The sequence below is a fragment of the Crotalus tigris genome, unplaced genomic scaffold (assembly GCF_016545835.1).
Source record: "Crotalus tigris isolate CLP2741 ecotype Arizona unplaced genomic scaffold, ASM1654583v1 scf7180000023618.1514416, whole genome shotgun sequence".
In the NCBI taxonomy this organism is placed as follows: Eukaryota; Metazoa; Chordata; class Lepidosauria; order Squamata; family Viperidae; genus Crotalus; species Crotalus tigris.
In genome coordinates, this window is record NW_024100082.1 from 32,963 (window position 1) to 55,188 (window position 22,226).

General features: G+C 35.1%; 1 protein-coding gene across 5 annotated transcripts in view; it reads left to right on the forward strand.

Moving 5' to 3' along the window:
* The window catches only part of SRGAP2 (SLIT-ROBO Rho GTPase activating protein 2), a 79,151-nt gene that overhangs the window by 32,475 nt on the left and 24,450 nt on the right, over positions 1-22,226 (forward strand). For 3 of the 5 annotated variants that reach the window (XM_039320055.1, XM_039320057.1, XM_039320054.1), the window contains exons 7-12: positions 814-898; positions 3,886-3,913; positions 8,543-8,570; positions 12,964-13,024; positions 15,757-15,834; positions 18,003-18,137. In XM_039320055.1, the coding sequence (XP_039175989.1) occupies positions 814-898; positions 3,886-3,913; positions 8,543-8,570; positions 12,964-13,024; positions 15,757-15,834; positions 18,003-18,137 (415 nt within the window). The remainder of the gene's footprint in view (positions 1-813; positions 899-3,885; positions 3,914-8,542; positions 8,571-12,963; positions 13,025-15,756; positions 15,835-18,002; positions 18,138-22,226) is intronic. The other 2 variants (XM_039320058.1, XM_039320059.1) reach the window with 1 other exon arrangement.

The following is a 22,226-nucleotide window of genomic DNA, read 5'->3' on the forward strand; positions in this document are numbered from 1 at the left end:
CAAAATGCAAAGAGAGGGCAGATCCAGCAGCATCCACAGGAACTCACTACTTTCACCAATATGACAAAAGTAATGTTGCAATGTCACACTGGAAGCTCTGCTCCTTTGGGGCAACCTCATATTTATGGGCAACATGTCTTTGATTATTGAATAGCAACTACAGTTTATGTTCCTCCAGAAACAATTGAGTCCTAATTGAATGCTGGACTAGATGAATGTTCAATGATCTGAGAGGGCTTTTAACCTCAAATATCCATGTGATATATGATATTCCAGGGATTATATGTAGTTTCTTTTAAAGCATTGTATGTTTTATTTGAATTACATGGAGCTCTTTTTTATAAAAAGAAATTCAGTCAGCATACAAGTATTTTTTGCTTCATTATTAATGGGGTTACACATGTACACTTTACTATTCTTAGTCTGAATATATTGCTAATCCTATTTTAAAAGTCATAGAGTAGAATATGAAATCATTCAATGAAGCAAAGAAATTAAGGTTACTAGTGTTGATTGGTTCTTATATGAAGCAACACTGCCATCTCTAATCTGATCCATGAAGGTTTGCTTATACTACTGTGCCGTCAAGGGATCTCTGATTGAAAGCATTTAATTATATTGGTATTAGTTATTAAACAGCAAACCTGGTGGTTGATTTGTTCCAAATTCTTTCTCACAAAATAGTTTTCAAATGGAACTTGGCAGAATGTTGACTCTTTTTGAGTCTTTCTGATTCCTTGGTTTATTACTCTCAAATATTTGAGAAATATATTTTAATTCTTCAAATATATTTTTCTTTCTTTCTTCTTTTAGAAATTGAAGGAATATCTGGAAGGGAGAAATCTCATCACCAAGCTCCAGGCCAAGCATGACCTCCTGCAGAAGACTCTGGGAGAAAGTAAGCATGAGAATTGCTTGTCACTACATCAGCCCAGCCTTTGTAATTACTAAATTAGGCAGCTGACTGAGCATAACAATCTTGGATTATCAATGCTAAGTGGACAAAGTCATGTTTTATGGATTTATTATTCCATCCCTGCAGTGCTGCTTAAGTAATGGCAAAAGGGAAGTGCTTAATGAGCCATTAATGTGCAACATCTATTTGTTTAAGTGAAACCATTTTCTCTCTACTCCCCTCCCATTTCAGCATATCTGCAGAATCGAATTAGGTTAATTCTTGCAATTAATCATTTTTTCTCTCATGGTCTGCAAATATTCTATCATTAGGGAAGCACTTTTATTGTTGAACTAGGTTGCTTCCCATGTGTGTATGGATTTTTTTAGTCACACAGGAAAACTGGTTGTTTTCAAGTAGAATTAAAATGCACTCTGGCATGCATATAGCCTGTTGGCACTTTAATAAAGTGAATGGATTGCCAGTGGTTATTGCTGGAATTAATTGTCTGGTGCCAGAGACCAAATCAAAGATGTCATCAGAAATGATGGATATGAGCATCCATGAAAAATCCATTCCCGAATCTGGGAAGAGCAAGGATAGGGAATCTAAATAAGTCGGCAGAATAGCTTTCACTTTTAATTTAACTGCAAGAATCAACTCCAAACAATAAAGTAGCTCTTCATATTGATCTGTGTTGCACTTACAGGAGTGAGAATGTAAATCACAGAATTTATTTTAAACTGCAATATGCAATGAACCAATATTTTGCAGAACTTTCTTTGATTCTTATAAAATCTCTTCCTAAGCCATATGGCTCGGTTGCTCTGGCCAAGAACAGGTAGCCTTGAGTATATATTTTGTATTTGGGGAATTATTATAGAAACTTGACATTTTTATTTCTTCATACTGTGAAGAAGAGGTAATGCAACTGACTGGGAAAGGGCTCTGTGGCCTGAATACACTAATGTGGATGAAATTATTTGTTATTTTTAATCAAAATTGTTATTCTTCATCCCACTGGAAGTCAAATAAAGCAGTATACATAATTTTTTTTTAGATTTTTCAGTTAAAGAAATTATTCAGCTATCATGTAAAGTAAAACAAGTCAGAAAGGTTATTTCCTTTGAGCATTTTCCCTCCCTTTGAGTATCACCATATAATACTCAAGCTGATCCTATGACAAACCACATTCTTAAGTCATTGCTGATTTCTGCATTCCAGCATACCACTTCTCTTAACCTACTTGCCCCTTTAACTGACTCTCTGCTGGGGGAGCATCAGAAACACTGAAGGTATTCTTTGCCTGATTTCATAAAATCAGAATACTTCTTTTTTCTGGTAGTTAGTTAATGATGCTTTTGTGAAATTCACTTTGCTCACAAAGATCCCATTCCCAAATCTTAGCTATTTAAAAAGAGATAAATGCAGTTATCTGGGTGGGCAAGAATGTTAGAAGAATACATTGCTTTCTAATCCAAAGCAAAATGCTATAAATTGAAATGGGTTTAGATGTTAATCTTAACCACTATTGATAAATGTTGTCTGTCCAAAAACTGCATGCTTGAAATCTTTGGCGTTGTTTCTTTGTTAGAGATTGCTTGGCAGACTGCAAAATACAACTGGTTATCTAGCTTTGGGGAAAACAGTATTGATTTGTTTTCTCTGTCCCATTCTATTTCCGACCTGTAAATTATTTTACTCTGGACATGGCAGGTTCCATTAATAGAAAATACCACCGGTAGCAGGTCTTTTGGTATAGAATAATTATTTCCTATCTTTTACCTGTATTTAATTTAATACTAAAGCCTTTTGATGTTGTTAAAGCCATGTAGCTATATACATATTCATATTCTGTAATGGAAATTGGGCAAATGGTAAGAAACTCTGGTTTAGTATAATGTTGTTATAAAATATGAACTGTTTTGAATATTTGAGATTTTTTTTGCTGGGAGTGGGAAAGTGATTGTTTAAAATGTGTTATTTATTGTCCATGATTAATAATTAACCATACTTGATTCATTTCATTTCTGATCTTGGGGAAAAAATGTTGCTGATATAAATCAATACCATTCCAATAGAGAAAGCTATCTTAGTTTTGTTATCTGTCCAATAATGTATGTCTTCTCTGTTACTGTAAATTGAGCTCCTTTTAAATATTGCCCATAATGCCCCCAGGCATTGCTGTTTGGTGTCTTTTTCCTCATTTGAAATACTTGTGGATTTTTAAAAAATAATAAAAAGACAGGAAATAATAAAACCATGAACTTCTGAACTAGCTAGAGTGCTAGTGCATTGTATCTTGTAGAGCAACCAGCAGCTCTCCAGAGGTATGGCATGAAAGATCAGTTAATCCCCAGCCAGCATGACCAGATTGGACAGAACATTCATGCTAATAAATCTGAGAATGTTGTGTACATTTTCTGAGCAATTTCTGAAAAATAGTAATCTCTTGCTGAGATAAAGAAATGCCATGCTTCCTGCCATGCCTTTTTATTACACTTTAACTATTCTAGCAGCTATAGCAAGTCAGTGTCTAAAGAGCAAGGTAAGTCCTCAGGCAGCTAAGAACTGTTTTGTGCCTTTCCTGATCTAGTAGGAGAGAATATTTGTAGCTCGGGGTTGAACTATTGAGATTTTGGTATTCTCTGAGCTTGGTTGTTTGCTTGCCTTTCATTATTCAGCCAGGTAACATCAATGTGAGTGAGTGTGAGGTTTGCTGCCTATATATATGTAGTAATTTGTCCTATTTACTCTACCACTTCTCCACTAAAACTGATAGAGCAAGTTCGGAGCATCTCCATATTTCCTAATTTGCTGCTGATCATCTTGATCAAAATGACTGTTCTGGAGGGGAATCAGCCACTGTGCCTCCCTCCCTCCATCCCATAATAGTTTCTTCCAGTTCCCTTTCACATTTTTTCACATGCCTTCTTCATATTTTTCCCTCTGTTTAAAAACATAATTTGTTTTCATTTTTCTCATCACAGGTCAAAGGACTGACTGCTCTCTTGCGAGGTAGGTGTGGCAGCAAGCAGCTTCCTTATTTGAATATCTTCCAACAGGCAAAGCAGGAGTTTCCTGCAAACCAAATGTTAACTAATTCACCTCCAAACAATCATTGTTTTGATGGCACCCCAGGTTTTCAATGCTCTTTTATAAAATGTTCATGGAAATATTGGTTTTGTTTAGAAATGTTTGAGTAGTTTATTTCCCCCCCCCCCAGACATGATGTTAGGAAATGAGTCCATTTATAAACTAGAATATTCATCAAAAACAAAAGTATTGGCTGTGGTACACAGTGAAAAATTGTTATCATGCCATTCCCTCTGGTGTGCGTTGGGGAATTTGGATGCACTGGAATTTTGGAGGATTTCAGCTAGATCATTACAGAGATTTGCATAGTACTGATCATATCATTTGACTGTCAGTCTAAGGGCAGAAGTAGCTATTACATTTGATAATGGCTTTTCACTAGCAGTGGATGCCTTTGTTCAATTGTCCAGCTAGCTACACAAGTTGTGACACTTGTATGAGTATTTTGGGGGCATAATACCATTCACTTCCTCACCTTTGCTCCAGAACCTTTTTGCTAGTAGAAAATTGGACATAAAGGTAAAAGATAAAGTCCTCTTCAGATTGACTTAGATACATAATGGATATGTCTGTACTTTTTCTTGTCAAAGATATAGAAGTGGTATGCCGTAACCTTTCTCAGAAGGAAACACAGATACAGAATTTCAAATTAAATGAAAAGTAAAATTTAACTTGGGAGAGCCCCACATTAAGCCTGTCATCATGCTCTAATTACCAAATGCACTTGAGAAAGTGAACAAAAAGAGATCCACATTAATATATTTTACTGTGCTGCATTTTTTTTAACTGGTTGCATTCTCACATCATACTAAGCCACGAATCTTATAAACCGTAATGGTTGATTTGTTTGATTCTGGCTTAGCTCATTGTGAGCTTATTATGATTTGACTATTTAGCTAATAATATATTATAGATTTTCCCAGGCTGGCACTTTGCTCTGGTAGATTCATCTCTATCCAGTAGGATAAAAAGCCCTGAAAATAATTATTGAAGTGCTTTTGATTGCCTAACGGAGGAGGGGAGAGATCAATCATACAGAGATTTTCTTCCATTTTGCCCCACTGACCCCATCTGTCTGACAGAGAATTGGATTAAATCAGTGAAGAGAATAAACGTTTTGTTATAACTGGGCCCGACATCAATCATTCTATCATAAATGTCACTGCAGATGTAGAAATAATAATTGAAAAAAATGACTTTTTATAGGTCTTCTGTGGAATGTTACAAATCTCCAAATTACTATTATTGTTGGCCTAGAAGCCAAGATGTATGTCCATATGGTACATGACTGTATTTTTTTAAAAAAAGGTTAACTAGTTAGAATAATTACTTTGATTTACATATCCCTGTGGAAAGAAAGATAGTATATAAATCAAGTAAATAAATAAAATAAAAAATGAAGCTCAGCTGATAGTTCCTGATTGGGAACTGACACTTGCAGTAATGAAATATGATTCATTGTGGTACAGTATTAAATATAACAGTAGTATTGAGACCAAAATTTGAAAATACCTTAGATTGCCTGTGAGAAGAACCTGCATCACCACCATTTTCATTTAATCCTTACTAATAATAATTAATCTATTATTGGGACTATATTGGAATTCCATTGCTATCCCAATCCTTGCAATATAATTATTATTATTATTATTATTATTATTATTATTATTATTATTATTATTATTATTATTATTATTATTCATTAAATTTATGCACCACTCAACACCCAGCAACTTCTCATGGCTTACAATTATTAAAACATTTAAAAACAAAGTCTAGGGGGAAAAAACAGACAAAAACAGCACAAGACAGAAGAACAACATAGGAAGCATTTGGATTCTTTCTTGATTCTTGTCTTTATTATTTTTTAAAAATACCACAAAATTAAAATATGTATCTTAAAAATATGTATCTTATGCACAAGAGAGGTTGCTTTTATTTCAAATTTATCATCCATCTGTTTTGGCAAGGAACTGAATTATATAAGGGATTTTTTCCATTAACCTTTATTTCCAGCAATTCATTTGTCATAACAGGATTAACCAACTTGGAAGTAAAAGCAGGGGGGAAGGCTATCAGAGCTGACTTCCAAAAAGATAAAATGGGGTGTTCCTTTTTGCAATTATTTATTTATTGATACAGCCATTTGTTTGCCACCCCTCATGATTCTAGATGGATTACACTCATAAAGTAATAAAATCATACACTGAAACAAACCTGTAAACAGCATACCAGCCAGTTTGACCTATCACCAGCTGCTTCCATTACTTTTAAATTGAGTTGAACATGGACAGCTGAAATCAGATTTTAGTTATAGAATCAAGGAACAATGAGCAAGCTGACAAATGAATGGCAGGCTGATGATTCATAACTAGCCAAATTATCTCAATAGTATATTGCCACCATGCTCCATATTTGTCATTTCAAGTTATCCAATTCTAAAACAAGGTTGTATGGTAGTTGTTCACATTTTAAGAGAAAGTTGTTAACATTTCGAGAGAATCCATTTATATTATCTGTTTGAGATGAAGTCTTTTAACTATTAATCCTTGGTTGCTGTTGCCTTCTACTAATGGTGCACTGCTATCGGAAAATTGCTTCATTTTAAAGAGAGTTCGGAAAAACTTCTGGTTGAATCTGAATAGATGGCTTCTGCCAGCCAGCATAAACCATTCTAAATTAAATGGATCAATATTCTGAATTGGGTTGGAAGAACAGGGACTTTTGTATTCTCTGTGTTTGTATTTTGACTGAGTTCCCACTTTTCACTAGACCATTATATTTAAAGCATAGTTTGTTTGCCAACCCATAATAGATTGACAACACAGGAAGTTATCTTACACCCTAGTGACACTTTTCATTGATGTCTCAAAGAGGAGACTAAGAAGGAAACAAGATTTAATCCTTATGTTTTTGTCCATCCCTTCCAATCTACTTTATCAAAATTTCTGTTTATTTGACAACATAAACAGCAGGGAAGCAGCCTCTATTAACTTGCTTTCAGTTATGGATAATAGGGAAAAGTGAGCATAACCCCTGGGGTTCTAAGTAAACTTCAAGAAAAACAACTGAGCATCACATTGTAATTGCAAGCATCTATTTGTCCATTGTAGGTGCAAATAAGCATATAATAGTATATACATATAGGCAGTAATTAAGATCAATCAATCATTTTTGTGTCATTCACCATTGATTTGGGCAATAACATCAAGTTATCTATTTATTGTTAACCACTATGGATCTGTTGTCAGAGTAAGAAAATTGGGTGTTATTTGACATTAAGATTTTAAAATGTGTGCATTGTATTTATATACTAAGGTTGATAGGACACCAGAGCAATAAACAAACAAGAAAATGGAAATGGAAAACTACCTTATTCTTTGACAGACTACTGCTCGATATTATCTGGAGATGTTTACTTCAGCTAGTAGTGATTCTGTCTGTGATAGTTCACCTGGAAAAGTTACTGCTTGAAATTAGACTTTCTACATACAACAAATACTAGTATTAAGTGCTGTCTCATCCAAAAATTTGTATGGAGTGAGTGTGTCATGTACTCCAGGTTTTTTTTCTTCAAAGTTATTTTAGAAGTCATAAGTTAGTCTAGAGACAACTCTGTTTTCCCATAGGAAGGATTTCAATCACATCAGTTCAAGGTATAGTTCCACAGGTCCTCAGGAGAGCCATCCAAATGATTAAATTTAAGTGCCTTGGATCTGTAGATAAGTTGTAAAACAAACTAAATTTCTGTTCGTCTTATGGACTCCTGAGAAATATCATTAGGTTAGCTACCACCATAGATACACTGCATAAATCTTCTAGCTAACTTCTAATATCTACATTCCTTAATCGTTTCTCTATGATCAGAGAAACCCATTAATCCTCTGCCTCAAATAACATTCTCAACAGATATGATGGTACTCCGCTATATTTAAAATGAGTGATAAGGTGTTCCACATGAGAACACCTAAACAAATGTTTAAATGGCCATTCTACTCTGAGTCTCCTAGTAATATATAAGAAATCACAAACATATTTATGAGATGGTTTGTAATTGTTCTTGTTATTTCAATCCTGTTACCTTTGTTTTATTGAAGGCATGGTTTAATAAAGTGCATTAAATTTGAATTTGTCTCAGAGAAAATAATTTGAATTTTCTCACTCTTTTGGCTGTAAATTATCCAGCAGAGCATGCCTTTCTTAGCATGGTGCTGCCTTTAAATAATTTCTAAATGACATTACAGAAAGAAAGGGCTTTATAATGATGCTGTCTAAGATTGAAAGTAAAAGGTTAAGTATAGCCATCTGTTAACAGTAAACCCTGCTGTGCCTGTTTGACCATTACAGTACTTTTCTTTTAAATTAGATTTTAAAACTTGGAAGTAAATATGTCTTGTATTTGAATCTTCTCTACAAACCCCACCCCCATGAACTCTTTATATTTCAAATAAATTGATATTTTGATTGTAAATGATTTATTTGAAACATGCTTTCTCTTCCTGTTCTCCCTCATCTATTGATAATGGTTCGTGTGAATACTTGGATCAACAGCAGACGTAGTTCTACCATAAGAAAGCAGGTAAGAAAGTTATTTAAATGACAATAAAATCATTCTATATCTGTCAGCTCTTACTGAACATGCTGTCAGTAGTTTCTGACTCTGATTTCTTTTGCAGCAATATTTTATGGGATGCTTTAAAAGGAGCAGAGAGTCCAGATCATGGAAAGTAATTGTTAATTAGTAAATCTCCTTTGCCTTGGTCAGACCCACATAGAATATTCTGTCTGGTCTGGGCACTGCATCTCTAAAAGAATGACTGTTTAGCAATTCAACTAAGTTCAGCAGAGCACAACCAAGATAGTGAATGAAGGATCTAGAAATAAAACTCAGAGTAGTTAAAGGGCAAGGATCTTATAAGAAAGACAACTAAGGTAAAATATGATTCAAATATCTGAAGGGTTGTCACACAGAAGATGGTTTACAATATTTTCCATTGCAATGGGGAGTAGGGTCAGAAACATTGAGTTAAAACTAGAAGAAAGATATTTCAGCACTTGCTGACTGTTTGAGCTATCAGTAGTACAACAGGCTGCCATATGTTGTGACAAATTCTCCTTTACTAGAGGCCTTGAAACAAAAACTTTTAATTTCTCCAGCATTGCAAAAGTGCTGAATTAGATAATCTCTATAGTTCCTTACAACATTATGATTCTGTGATTTTATAGTAGAAGGTAAAAGGACCATTTAAAATGTTTAAGAAAAACCAAGAAAGCGGGTAAGTGCAAAACTTAAAAGAGAGATATATAATCATCACCATATATTGTATAAATGTACAAGAGTTTAATGGGAGATTTAAGATGAAAAAAACCAAAGCCAAATTTATTTTAACAAGTGATGGAATATATAGTACTATCAGAATATATGTTGTTGTTAATTGCGAAGTCGTGTCCGACCCATCGCGACCCCATGGACAACGTTCCTCCAGGTCTTCCTGTCCTCAACCATCTTCTGGAGTCCATTTAAGTTCACACCTACTGCTTCAGTGACTCCATCCAGCCATCTCATTCTCTGTCGTCCCATTCTTCTATTGCCCTCAATCTTTCCCAGCATTAGGCCCTTCTCCAGTGAGTCCTTCCTTCTCATTAGTGGCCAAAGTATTTGAGTTTCAACTTTAGGATCTGGCCTTCTAAAGAGCAGTCGGGGTTGATCTCTTCTAGGACTGACTGGTTTGAACGCCTTGCAGTCCAAGGGACTCGCAGGAGTCTTCTCCAGCACCATAGTTCAAAGGCCTCAATTCTTTGGCGCTCAGCCTTTCTTATGGTCCAACTTTCATAGCCATACATTGCAACTGGGAAAACCATGGCCTGGACTATACGCACTTTTGTTGGCAGGATGATGTCTCTGCTTTTTAGAATGCTGTCTAGATTTGCCATAGCTTTCCTCCCCAGGAGCAAGCGTCTTTTAATTTCTTGGCTGCAGTCCCCATCTGAGGTGCTCTTTGAGCCCAGAAAAATAAAATCTGTCACTACCTCCATTTCTTCCCCATCTATTTGCCAGGAATTGAGAGGGCCGGATGCCATGATTTTGGTTTTCTTAATGTTGGGTTTCAAGCCTACTTCTGTACTCTCCTTCTTCACCCGCATCAAGAGGCTCTTTAGTTCCTCTTCACTTTCTGCCATTAGAGTGGTATCATCTGCATATCTTAGGTTGTTGATATTTCTCCCGGCAATCTTAATTCCAACTTTTGATTCATCTAGCTCTGCCTTTCTCATGATGTGCTCTGCATATAAGTTAAATAGGCAGGGCGACAGTATACAGCCTTGCCGGACTAAAGCACTTATACCTTGCAGCTCAGTCAAAAATACTCAGTCCAGTTTGCAGATCAATAATCCCTTCTCTAATTATAAACAAAAAAGCTACTACATAGAAGGTAAAAGGGGCATTTGTCTCCTCTTCTGATACTGCCTAAAGACATTTGTATGGGATGAGGCATAACCTGATACTAGATTCCTGAGAAATCAACTAATGCTTATTCTATGTTAGAATTTATCTCACAAATTACTAGCAACAATATTGAAACCTATTTTGAAATCAGGTTTCATCAGGATCACCAATATCACTTGTCCAAGAATAGCTCAGAATCTGGTTTTATACCATTTTTCCTGCCTCCTGTTCTCTAAGCTGAATTGGTGACCAGACATTTATGAATTTATCAGTTACCTTTTGGATGACCAGGGAGCTATTTAGAGTGAATTGCCAGTTTGAAGTAATATATAACTGAATTGTAGTATGTGAAAGGGACCGTCCTATGTTCAATTGTTGCTGTGCATATAACATTGAATCTTAGAGGACCTGGAGGGAGGTGAATACTCAGACAAACAAAAGGCCCTTGCAAATTATCTGTTGATTTGTTTTGAGGCTAGAATTTGCTGAACTTCATTTGAGTCTATCGTTTATCTATAGTGCTATAGATGATTTTTTTTTATTTGCACCGAACAAAAAAGAACAGGTCTCTCTATCTGTGAATGGAACCATACATATTGTTCCCTTATCTCTTCCTGCTTGGAATTTTTGAACTTGAAGCTGTTGCCCTCTAATGGCTGGAACTTACCTGAGCAGTTTGTTCTCTTCCACTTTGATTCACCTTTATAACTCTTAACTGCTCCATTTTACTGTAATTGTGTGTTTCAGCACTACTGTCAGCACCTCTTGCATTATTTTCTGGTTTGTTAGGTAGGACTGTGTGTATGTGTGTGTGTGTTCATAGGGGGGAGGGAGATGTGATGTGTCCGTAAGAGAAATTCCAGTATCTTTTTGCTCCTATCTGCAATGACTTATGGCATGCTAATTTTTAACATAATGTTAGCAAAGCTCCTAGGCTGTAAAATTGCATTCAGAAGAGCTGGTTTATAAGGCTTATTAGCACAAAATATCCCTTATTTGAAGGGTTAAAGGAAGCTATTTCTTTGTCCCTGTGTGTACATATAATAGCTGTTTGTTCATTGATGGTCACAGCAGAAGTGTTATCTGTACATGCACACATGCACATGAACACACAAACCACAAACCACTAAGGACAATATTCAAAGCAGCAATACTGATCCTTCCAGAGGAGGAACAGCTTTAATGCTGCATGCTGTCATGCTTTGCAAAAGACCTCTCGGCATGCTTTATAGAGCACTAGAAGCTATAACATATGTTCACAGTAAAGTGAAAAATTGAGGCTTCTTTTTTTTTCCTCTTTCAGAACAGCTTTGTTTTGAGGCTTCACTTGTAGTTTGTTGTCTTTTAATTATTAACTTACTGTAAAGTGTGTGTGTGTGTGTGTGTGTGTGTGTGTGTGTGTTCATATATATATAAATTTCTATTTTTCTATTCCCAAGTCAGTTTTGTAATATAAGCAATGACAACCAACTATTTGATTTTTTTTACTAATGACAGTACTGGCAATTTATTTTAAAATAGCAAAATATCTCTCAGTTTGGGAAAAGCATTAGGAGCTCTTTTCCAAAATGGGGATTCCATTTTCTTCATCAGACTAAAGCAGACTAAAAAATGGAAAAAGAAGCAGCCATTGAGACATATCTTTCTTGGATTGATGACATCAGATCTGTAAGACAGAAGGTGTAATAATACCTTGAGAGACTGGGCAAAGAGATACTGTTAAAGGAACTGACTATATAGGTAGTCCTCGACTTACCACAGTTCGTTTAGTGACTGTTCAAAGTTACAACAACATTGAAAAAAAGTGACTTATGATCATTTTTCACTGTTACGACCTTTCCAGCATTCCCATGATCATATGATCAAAATTCAGGTGCTTGGCAACTGGTTCATATTTATAATGGCTGCTGTGTCCCAAGATCATGTGATCACCTTTTGCAACCTTCTGCCAAGCAAAGTCAATGGGGAAATCAGATTTACTTAACAACCAGATTACTGTAGTGATTCACTTAATAACTGAGGCAAAGAAGGTCGTAAAAGCTCACTTAACATATGTCTCACTTAAAAATACAAATTTTGGGCTCAATTGGGGTCATAAGCCAAGGGCTATCCGTATATTGAAATAGAAACAATATGTATTTAAATATTCTGAAGGCTATCATCACAACATTTCTTAAGAAAAAAAATCTTAAAATTCTTACTTAATTTCATTTAGTAGTATATTGCAGGTTTTTTCTATAAACACATTTTTCTTTTGGGTGTTAATAGGGTCATTATACATCTATAACCATATATAAATACTGTATCTATTCCGAGTTTTCCAGTGTGTATTTATTTAATAATATCTTTTCCACGATGCTCGCTGTATAGCAATCTTACATTTGGAAATAGATGTCCCTTGTAGACTATTTCAAAGTATATGAAGTTCAGAAATTCATATATTTCTCTACCTCCCCCCGCCCCCCTCACTTCCTTCCTTTCTGACAAGCTATTGTTTTCATCACATTTTGTCTATTTTGTCATTCAGGATTCCAGCCACACAATTCCTTTGGTGGTAGAGAGCTGTATACGTTTCATTAGCAGACATGGTAAGTGTGAAAAGAAAAAAAAAATCACAAGGTTATACTTTATTGTTGAGGATTGTCTAAATTGACACAGTTTCAAGGTATTTAAAAACAAATGTCTGAAAGAGAGACAGTGTACAATGTTATCACTTTTTTATTCATGACTTCCTCTGTTAAGTTTTAGGATTTTTTTGACCTAAGATCTCTGCCAAATGTAGTTCAAAAAGGCAGTTTGCAGTGGTTATGCCTGGACCTTTCCCTTTAGCTTTTATTGGTCGATAAAAATATTCCTATTTAGAAGGGGATTTGACCGTTGAGCTAATTATCAGCTGATGGTTATTCTTGGCTTTTTTTATGTATATCTGCATTTTTCTGCTATGTAGCATATTAATCAGTAAGTGTTTGTTTTTATAATTTTGCTAACCACCTACAGTGGAAGAACAATAAGCAAAGATACATGCTTTGTTATGTTGTGTTTGCTAACATAATTCAGTTTTGCATCAAAGTTCTTTTTTCAAAAGTAATTTGTAATAATCAAGAAGTAATAAGTTACTGTGAAAGAAATGCCTCTTTGTCACTTTATGACATCTAAGGAGCTCCTTCCAGTTGTAAAGTTTCATCAGGCACTACCTACGCATTGCTGTATACTTGCTCCAATCAGAGTGGGAAGTATGAATTTATCTACATAATAAAGGACTGTTTGTTTAAATCTGTAGGCTGTCACAAGTTAAATGATGCATGGAACAAACACTAATTCACAGGAAATAAGGTATCCTTTCACATAATTGTAAAACAGTGGAGGAAAAGAGAAATATAATAAATTCAGGATAATCCAATGTTAAAATAAATGGCCTCAGATCAAAGCTGTACATTTTATATAGAGATTTTTGACCTAATTTCCTTCTGGCCAATGCAAGCATACCACCATATCCATAGAAGATGTTTTGCTCTTGGATAATAAATAACAGACTTTCTCTAAAGTCATTTGAAGTAACAGTTTAAAAATAATTAATTGATTGTGGTACAACTTCTATTATGAAAAACCCTTTATGGGAGACTTAGATTTTTGTGTGTCCAGAGTATTCATACTATAAATAGAAGCTCTCTATTTCATATCAAAGGATTCGTTCATTTAAAAAAATCAAAGATTTTAGATCTAAATCATGTATAATATAAACCAAATAATATTCCATGCATCTCATTGTGTAGAAACTGGATTTCATATATACAGGATGCTGCTTAAAAGAAGATTTGACTGATTTACTTTCAAATGTTTTCTGATTACTCTAGTTTGAAAGCCTCCACCAGGGATTGAGTACTAAATTTAATCATTCTGTGCACTACAAATTGGATTAATATCCCCTATACAACTGAGCACCAACATTTAACCTGTTTTCTGTTTAAATATTATTTATTTTAAGACTCACCTTGTGATAATTAGATCTCTGACAGGATTCAACCAATGGAAAAACATAAAATAAAAGGCAAGTAAGAAAAACAACTGTGATAAAAAGCCATAGAGGCTAGACTGTCACAGAAACCAAAAACCTTAGATGAATAGCACCCTAACCATAACAAAATAAACATTGGTACAAGCTTGGCCTTCACATAGAGAGATCATCACAATCAGAGAACCAAATTATTTATCTTGTGTCTACGTATAATGTGCAAATCCTCATAATTAGTTACAAATAACAATGTCTGACAGATCTAAAAACTGAGGCACGTGTGCTGATAGACATGTTGAGGACCCACATTTATGCAGTACAATGCAGTAAGACATGTACGGATCTATACATTGGGGGAACAAAACTACCATTTTATAAATGCATGGCACAACATAGGAGAACAAACTCATCAGGACAGGATTCAGCAGTCCATCTCCATTTGAAACACAAAGGTTACTCTTTTGAGGACAGCAAAGTCCACATTCAGGACAGAGAGGAGTGCTGGTTTGAAAGAGGGAACAGCTCAACAGAAGGGGGACGGATATAATCCCACCTATCTCCTGTTTACAACACAGTCCTTTCAGCAGTTCCAAGAAGGTTCCACATCCATTTGCACTCTTCAGGTGACCCCGAGGACACAGATAAACCTCCGAGTCACCTCAGTGACTCTCAGAAAGAATGCTAACGACTAGATGACTGCAAGGAATTCAAATCTTTCCATCCTCCACTATTCAGTTAGAACTGAAGAAGTTTCTTGGATGAGAAGCGAAACATATTCAAGGAAAAACAAAGTGCAATTGCCTTTGAAAAAGCACCTTTGGGACAACCATGACTTGGATGATAGAGAACCTCCATAGATGTTGAGGACTCACACTGCATAAAATAGGCATAGGAATCATGAAATCCTAAGGATGTTTTTGGATAGTTATTTATTACTCACTATGGCTTAGTTGTAAAAAAATTTCAATTGTTTCAAGTTTGGGAGTGATTGAAAAATTTAGTATATATGTATGTATTTATTGTGTGTGTGTTGACAATACAAATATACATATACATACATACATGCATACATATAAGTAGCATTTCTGTACAATATATGTGTAACAATTCTCCAAATCTATTTTGTTCCAATGTATTCAAGGTACAAAATCATTGAATGCTGTAATTGGGCCCTAGAAAGTTCTATAATAATGCCACAATTTTGACTTCAAGTGACTGTATCTTAGGTTCCTTTATCAAAAAAAGGTGGAAAGGCATCATTTGTGTAGTTCCTTCAGTTTTCATGTATGCTTCCCATTTTCTTCCCAGGACTTCAGCATGAAGGAATATTCAGGGTATCTGGATCTCAGGTTGAAGTGAATGATATAAAAAATGCATTTGAGAGAGGTAAGAACAATTATGTTTGCCTCTGCATTTGCTTTGTGCTTCAGGATTTTAGAGATGCTAAGACTGAAGTTGCAAAAGAGGACAAGATCTTCTTTTCCATGGTTCTCATGCTGCTGTAATGAGCATATTTTTCACATCCTTGTCCCACCCCCATCCCCCAATGCTCAGTAATCTTTGGTATCTAAATCCCTTAGGTTTCTGCTTCTTGTCACATCGCTATATAAACATTTCAGACTGAAGGTGTATGGAATTTCTAAAAGGCCTTATAAATTATTTTAAATTCCTTTAAGTTATGACATTTTCATAAGTAAATGGGATAGTGACAGCAGGAAGTTCATGGGGGGAAAGTTCAATGGAAGTGATTGAAGGGAGAACTCTTCAAATCTGGCGTAGGTTTCCTCACATATTTTGTCCCCCAAAACTCTCACAGAAAATTTTCATATTGCATCCTACAATGAAAAGAATGTCCTTCCGTTCAGTATATGGTTGTACCTTTCTTTAAACACAAGTAGTTTCAGGAGGGGAGAAGAATAAATGAACCGGTTTGAAAAATTGGTTTAGGATTTTGAATATGCTGGGCTTTGGGGCTCTATTTGTATTGATGTTGTGATTCTTTTATATATATATTGCTTACCTTATTTTGTTTTTAATCATTTGTATGCTGCCTGTTTTATAAATTGGGTAGCATCATTGAAATTAATTGAATTTGAGATTTTTCTTAATAAATATGGTTGTGGAAAGATGGGACATTTTTGTCTGTGAGACAGAAAGTAAACGTATGCAAATTATAAATACTGCATTTTACAGAACAAGGGACCTTGGTACCTTACACCTCTCAACATCCCCAATCAGCATAGCCCAGGATAAGGACTGCTGAGAACTAGTGTTCAGCAACAGCTGAAAGTCTACAGGTTCCCTATGAAAAGTTTCTAAGAGACACATCAAATTGTTCTAGCATTATTATGTAAATATTATATTTAACTAAAAAGAAAGTAAATAGTTTACCTATAGAACGGTAGACGCTTCTTATATTTACTGACAATACAGTCATGGGAGCAATTCTTCTTCTGTCTGATCTTTCAGTGAAGGGTTGCTCTAAATTCTAGTTCCAGATCTTTGATGTCAGTACAGTACAAAACACTAAATTTTCTACATCCATTTCTCATGGTATTTTCAAAGCACATGCAGTACTAAAACAGTAAATGCTTGTTATTAATGTTGTTCTATCAAAAGGCTCTTGATGAAAATTAATATGGAGGAAAATTCTCTAATTATCCTGTGAGGTATTGTGATATCAGCTGAGCTGCAATGGTTTCAGTTACATGAAGAAAATATATAACTGACAGTTTACCCAATAATCAAAATTAATTATTTCCAACAGTGAGGTTTTAATAGGAATCCTTTCTTTCTTTAGCTCTTATGATAGCAATAGATGGATGCCGGAGAACTATGTGCTCTTGCTTTTTAGGCATGGCTGATTATTAACATTGTTCATGTGAGATTTTTGCAATCATTCTGAAACCAGAACATTGCAAAATAGAACTTTCACATGTTCCATTTTAAATCATTTTGCCCAAATCAGCCTTTGCATTAGATTACTGTGTTTATCCCCTTAGTCAGAGTGCAGATTGCCTGTGTTGTAGCCCTATAACATCTATTGGCTAGAACTATGTTGCTATCAATAGAATAATAATTAGGGTTTGGTAGGGTAGAGTAGGGTAGGGCAGATTAGAATAGAATAGAGTAGAATAGAATAGAACAGAACAGAACAGAACAGAACAGAACAGAATAGAATAGAATAGAATTTATTTGACCAAGTGTGATTAGATACACAAGAAATTTTTCTACAGTGTAGAAGCTCTCAGTGTACATGCAAAGCTACAGGGTAATAATCATAACAATAATATCAATAAGAAGGGGTAGTAGAGAAAATGAAAAAGATAATAATAGTACTACAGTAGTGTTAGCCTTATGCTGAATGTCACTTTTAAGAATGGGAGTTAAATTTTTAACTGGATTTATTTTTGAGGGGGTTTTGATGTTTGTTTTTTTCATTTTCAAAACAAAATCTTACTTGATTTTCCTTCCATATTTTGCACTTTGTTCTTTTTAAATATGCAAATATCCTATTTACTCTGTTGCTATTGTCTTTGTTTTGTGGTAACCAGGGGAGGATCCACTGGCTGGAGACCAAAATGACCATGATATGGATTCAATTGCGGGTGTCCTAAAGCTCTATTTTCGTGGGCTAGAACATCCCCTTTTCCCCAAGGAAATCTTTCATGACCTGATTGCCTGTGTCAGTAAGTAGCACAAAAATGCACAAGCCAGTTAGGATTTAATGCTATCTTTTAGAAACCTTACCACTGGCTTCTCAGAACATTCCTTAATCTCCTCACAGGAGACTAGAGATCTGAAACATGTCAGTTTGCTTCTGAGATAGTAAATATACAAAATCAGAATAAAAGATCATTATTTGCCTCTCACTGGGTCATAAGTTAATTCAACAATATGTATTTCTCTTAATGTTCATCTGAATCCCAGCACATATTTCTGTTAATCTGTGGCTTTCCTTTTGAATAATTGATTAAAAAGGTGATTCTGTGTGCTTCCCCAGTAGACTGTAATGTGATAATTATAGCTTGTAAGGCTAATGCTGACAGAATAGGATTAAGGATATAGATTTTAAGACATAAGGATCTGTTTCCTTCTTTTTAAACAAAGGGGTTTTTTTTAAAAAAAAATGTTGAAACATTTCTCTATTTTGGGGTTTGATCCAGTCTTTCTTGGCTCTCCCATCCCACCATATTATTAGCTTATCCTTCCCAATGCCATTTCATTTGATTATACTAAAGAAAAATGACTGACAAGGTAAATTAGTAAACTAAAAATAATCCAATACAGATTGGATTATTTTTTTACTTTAAAGGGAGTGCTTTAAGAAATTGTTTTGTCCTTTTTTTATCTTTATCATTTGAAGGCAATATAGGATCAATCCTTCATCATTTAGGTAATTGTTTATTTGAGAGACAGAAAGACAGCCAACAGTTGTCTGTTGGTGGGCATCTTCCTTAAAGATAATAGACATTCCTCACAGTATTTTTCTGCAGCATGTAGGAAACAAATTAAGCTAGTAACTTACACTTTATCGTTTCAAGGGTATTAATATTTTCCCTGGGACTGATAGGTTTATAGTAAACTTCTTGGTGCTGACTCACTTCTATAGCAAACAATGAATTCATTGTCAAAGCATAAGAAGGACCATGCTGGAAAAAGTCTTTGAAGTAAGATATAGGAGAGTTCCTCTTAAAAAGCTCTGCAGTTTCATTTTCACAACAAATGAGTCTACTCAGTTCAACTCTGTTAGATGAAAAGAGCAGCTTGTTGCCAAATAATTCTAAACTTCTAGAGCCAAGGCTTTGTGCTGCCCACTTTTTTCCCATTATATTGCTGTAGACATAGCTCTTTGTCTCATCATTCAGGAATGCTAATCTGCCTGTGGAATATTAAACTAAAGATTTCTTTTGAAACACCCACCTTAAGAAACTAAGTGTAATAGACTATCTGATTTAATTGCTACAATGGATAGTATTCAGTACTTCCACACTTGACCAGTTTCAGATTTTCATGTCCTGTTCTGTTAAACCAGAATATAAATTAAACATTACGTGCATCCACACAAGCATGAAGCATTGTAAAGCTATAATTCTCAGTAGTTCCATTCTGAAATTTGGAGAGAAAAATGTCCAAGGAAAGGAAAATTATGAGGTTGCTCTCTCCCACTACCCCTTGCATACCAGAATGTTTCCTACTATCTCAGCCTGCCTTTTTTAAAAAATAAAACTACCATACAGTGATCAATAAAGAGTGAAGGAAATTATAATACATAAAAGCAGAAGCATAAAACAAATATGTGATTTGTCTCACATGGGATTAATATTAAGACATTACATTTTTAATTATAATTCTAATGAAATTATGGATATTTTTCCATATCCATATTCATCTGTATAGATGAAGATCATTTATTAGGAATATCCTCTTGATTTTACAAAAAAATTGGAGACCAATTGGGAATTCTTTAAGATTTTACTGCTATACTGATTTTTATTCATTTCTTAAAAAATACAAGTGAACCATAGAAATATGCCCTTCAGTGTTCAAATGTTTTGCTATAGTTAACTTGCCAACTAATAAGAAATATTTTATTAATTTCTTGTGTTGCTTTATTTTGTAAATCCTAAGAAATAATATTTACAAGATTAATTACTTAATTACTAAAGACTATTGTGTAATTATTTCAGGTTCTCAAAACTTTCTGTCAAAATGGACACTGTTCCAAAGATGTTTGTTGTTGTTGTTGTTAATTGCGAAGTCGTGTCCAACCCATTGCGACCCCGTGGACAATGTTCCTCCAGGTCTTCCTGTCCTCTACCATCTTCTGGAGTCCATTTAAGTTCACATCTACTGCTTCAGTGACTCCATCCAGCCATCTCATTCTCTGTCGTCCCCTTCTTCTATTGCCCTCAATCTTTCCCAACATTAGGCCCTTCTCCAGTGAGTCCTTCCTTCTCATTAGGTGGCCAAAGTACTTGAGTTTCAACTTCAGGACCAAAGATGTTAACATCTACCAGTTTGATTATAGTCCTTTAAACTCAGTCTAGGAACAGGAGTTCAAAGTTATAAATGCTAATACTATTTCTATTATAAGGTTACTGTAGCAGAAACTTGCAAGTCTGAAAGTGCCTCTCCTCTTCTTGCCTCTATTTTCAAGAGAACTATAATCACTCACTGTTTACTAGCTTCCTTTAGTGAACAAATACAGTATTTTTTTTTAAATCCTTTTCTGACCAACATGCACACTTAACATCCAGATGTGTGCCCCTGACAACAGCACAAGCCAGAAGGAGACTAATGCTGATGTAGCTTTCATGAGAGCTTTACCTGAACAAAATGGCAACAACCAGTGTTCTTGGCAGCATCTCTCTCTCTCTCTCTCTCTTCCTCTCTCTCTATCATGTGTTTGCTTACAACCATTTTGTTTCTGATTTAGTGAATGAATTATGGTCACTGAATAAGGAGAGGGTGTGGGGAGGGTTGAGTCTGAGACACTTCTTCAAATTACATTCCTATTTTCGACTCAGATTTCTCCTCTGACTGTTTTCTGGGTTGCAGCTCTTCCTATTCCTCAAGATCATTCTCTTATATCATTACAGTACCTTAAAGAGGGCCAAGAAAAATTTTAAGAGAGCCTGTTTGGGTGTGATGCTGAAGAGAGTTCTCTGGTTTTAAATTATGTAGCATTCCATACTTTAAGCAATTTTAACGTTGTAGATGGTAAGGATTTAAAAGTGAATGCATTGCCTCATTAATAGCAAATTGGGACTGGTGATCCATTTTTATCTCTATCTTCCCTGTCCTCCTGTTCTGGCTGAGATATTTCCATAGAAAGCAATAGGCTGTAACCCCTAATCAGCTTCTCTCCCCCCCCCCAAAAAAAAACTGCTTCTACAGCATATTTAGAGCCCCCAAAACATTTTTGGAAGTAAATGTTATGCTTGAGATGACCACATGAGGCATTGTAGCTTGTTCCCTAAAATTAATAATAAACACATTTAAAAATAAATAAGCATTCTGCTTGGGTGTGAAGCCTGATGAAGGAGGGCAAGTGCCCATAAGGGAAGGAGTGAAGGAGGGGTTACATATTGATGATATTGCTCAACCATAATCTGCATTTTATATTTATTTTTCTATGTAAAAAAATACTTATAGACTACCACTAAGGGTAAGAGCAGAAGCAAGGAACTCTCCAAAATAAATAAAAGCCGCTGCAAAGTTAAATAGTAAGAAAATAATGGTGCTGAGTGGAGCAAAAATATCTCCACTCCCCAAATACCATCAGAAATCATATAATGCATTGGGCAATCCAATAAAAATTTAAGAAAAGCCACCAAAAACAAACAGTTCTTTGATGTTTTTAAAAAAGCCTATGTCAGACATTCCTGGCAATGCATTCTTGAGATGTAGGCCATTGCAGAAGTTCTTTATTTCTGCCTACAATTCTAATTTCTGTCAGCAAGCAGACATGTAACAGGAATTTTCAGTTGATCTCCTTAAAGTACAGGCAGGCTAATAAGGAGGCAGTGATTACATCATATAACTTGGTTCCAAATATTAGTTTTAAAATTTAAACCAGCACATTAAAATGGGCTTTGTGCAGTTGGCATTGTATACATCCCCTCATTCAACTTCAACAATATCTTTGGGACAACCACATTCTACCCTGCGCCAGTTAAACTTGTTGAATTCCTTTTAAAGACAGGATTTGGAGCCAGGCAGGAGAGTTTGCTCAGCACCTGATGGACAAAGTTGCTTGGATTTGTTGGCCCCCA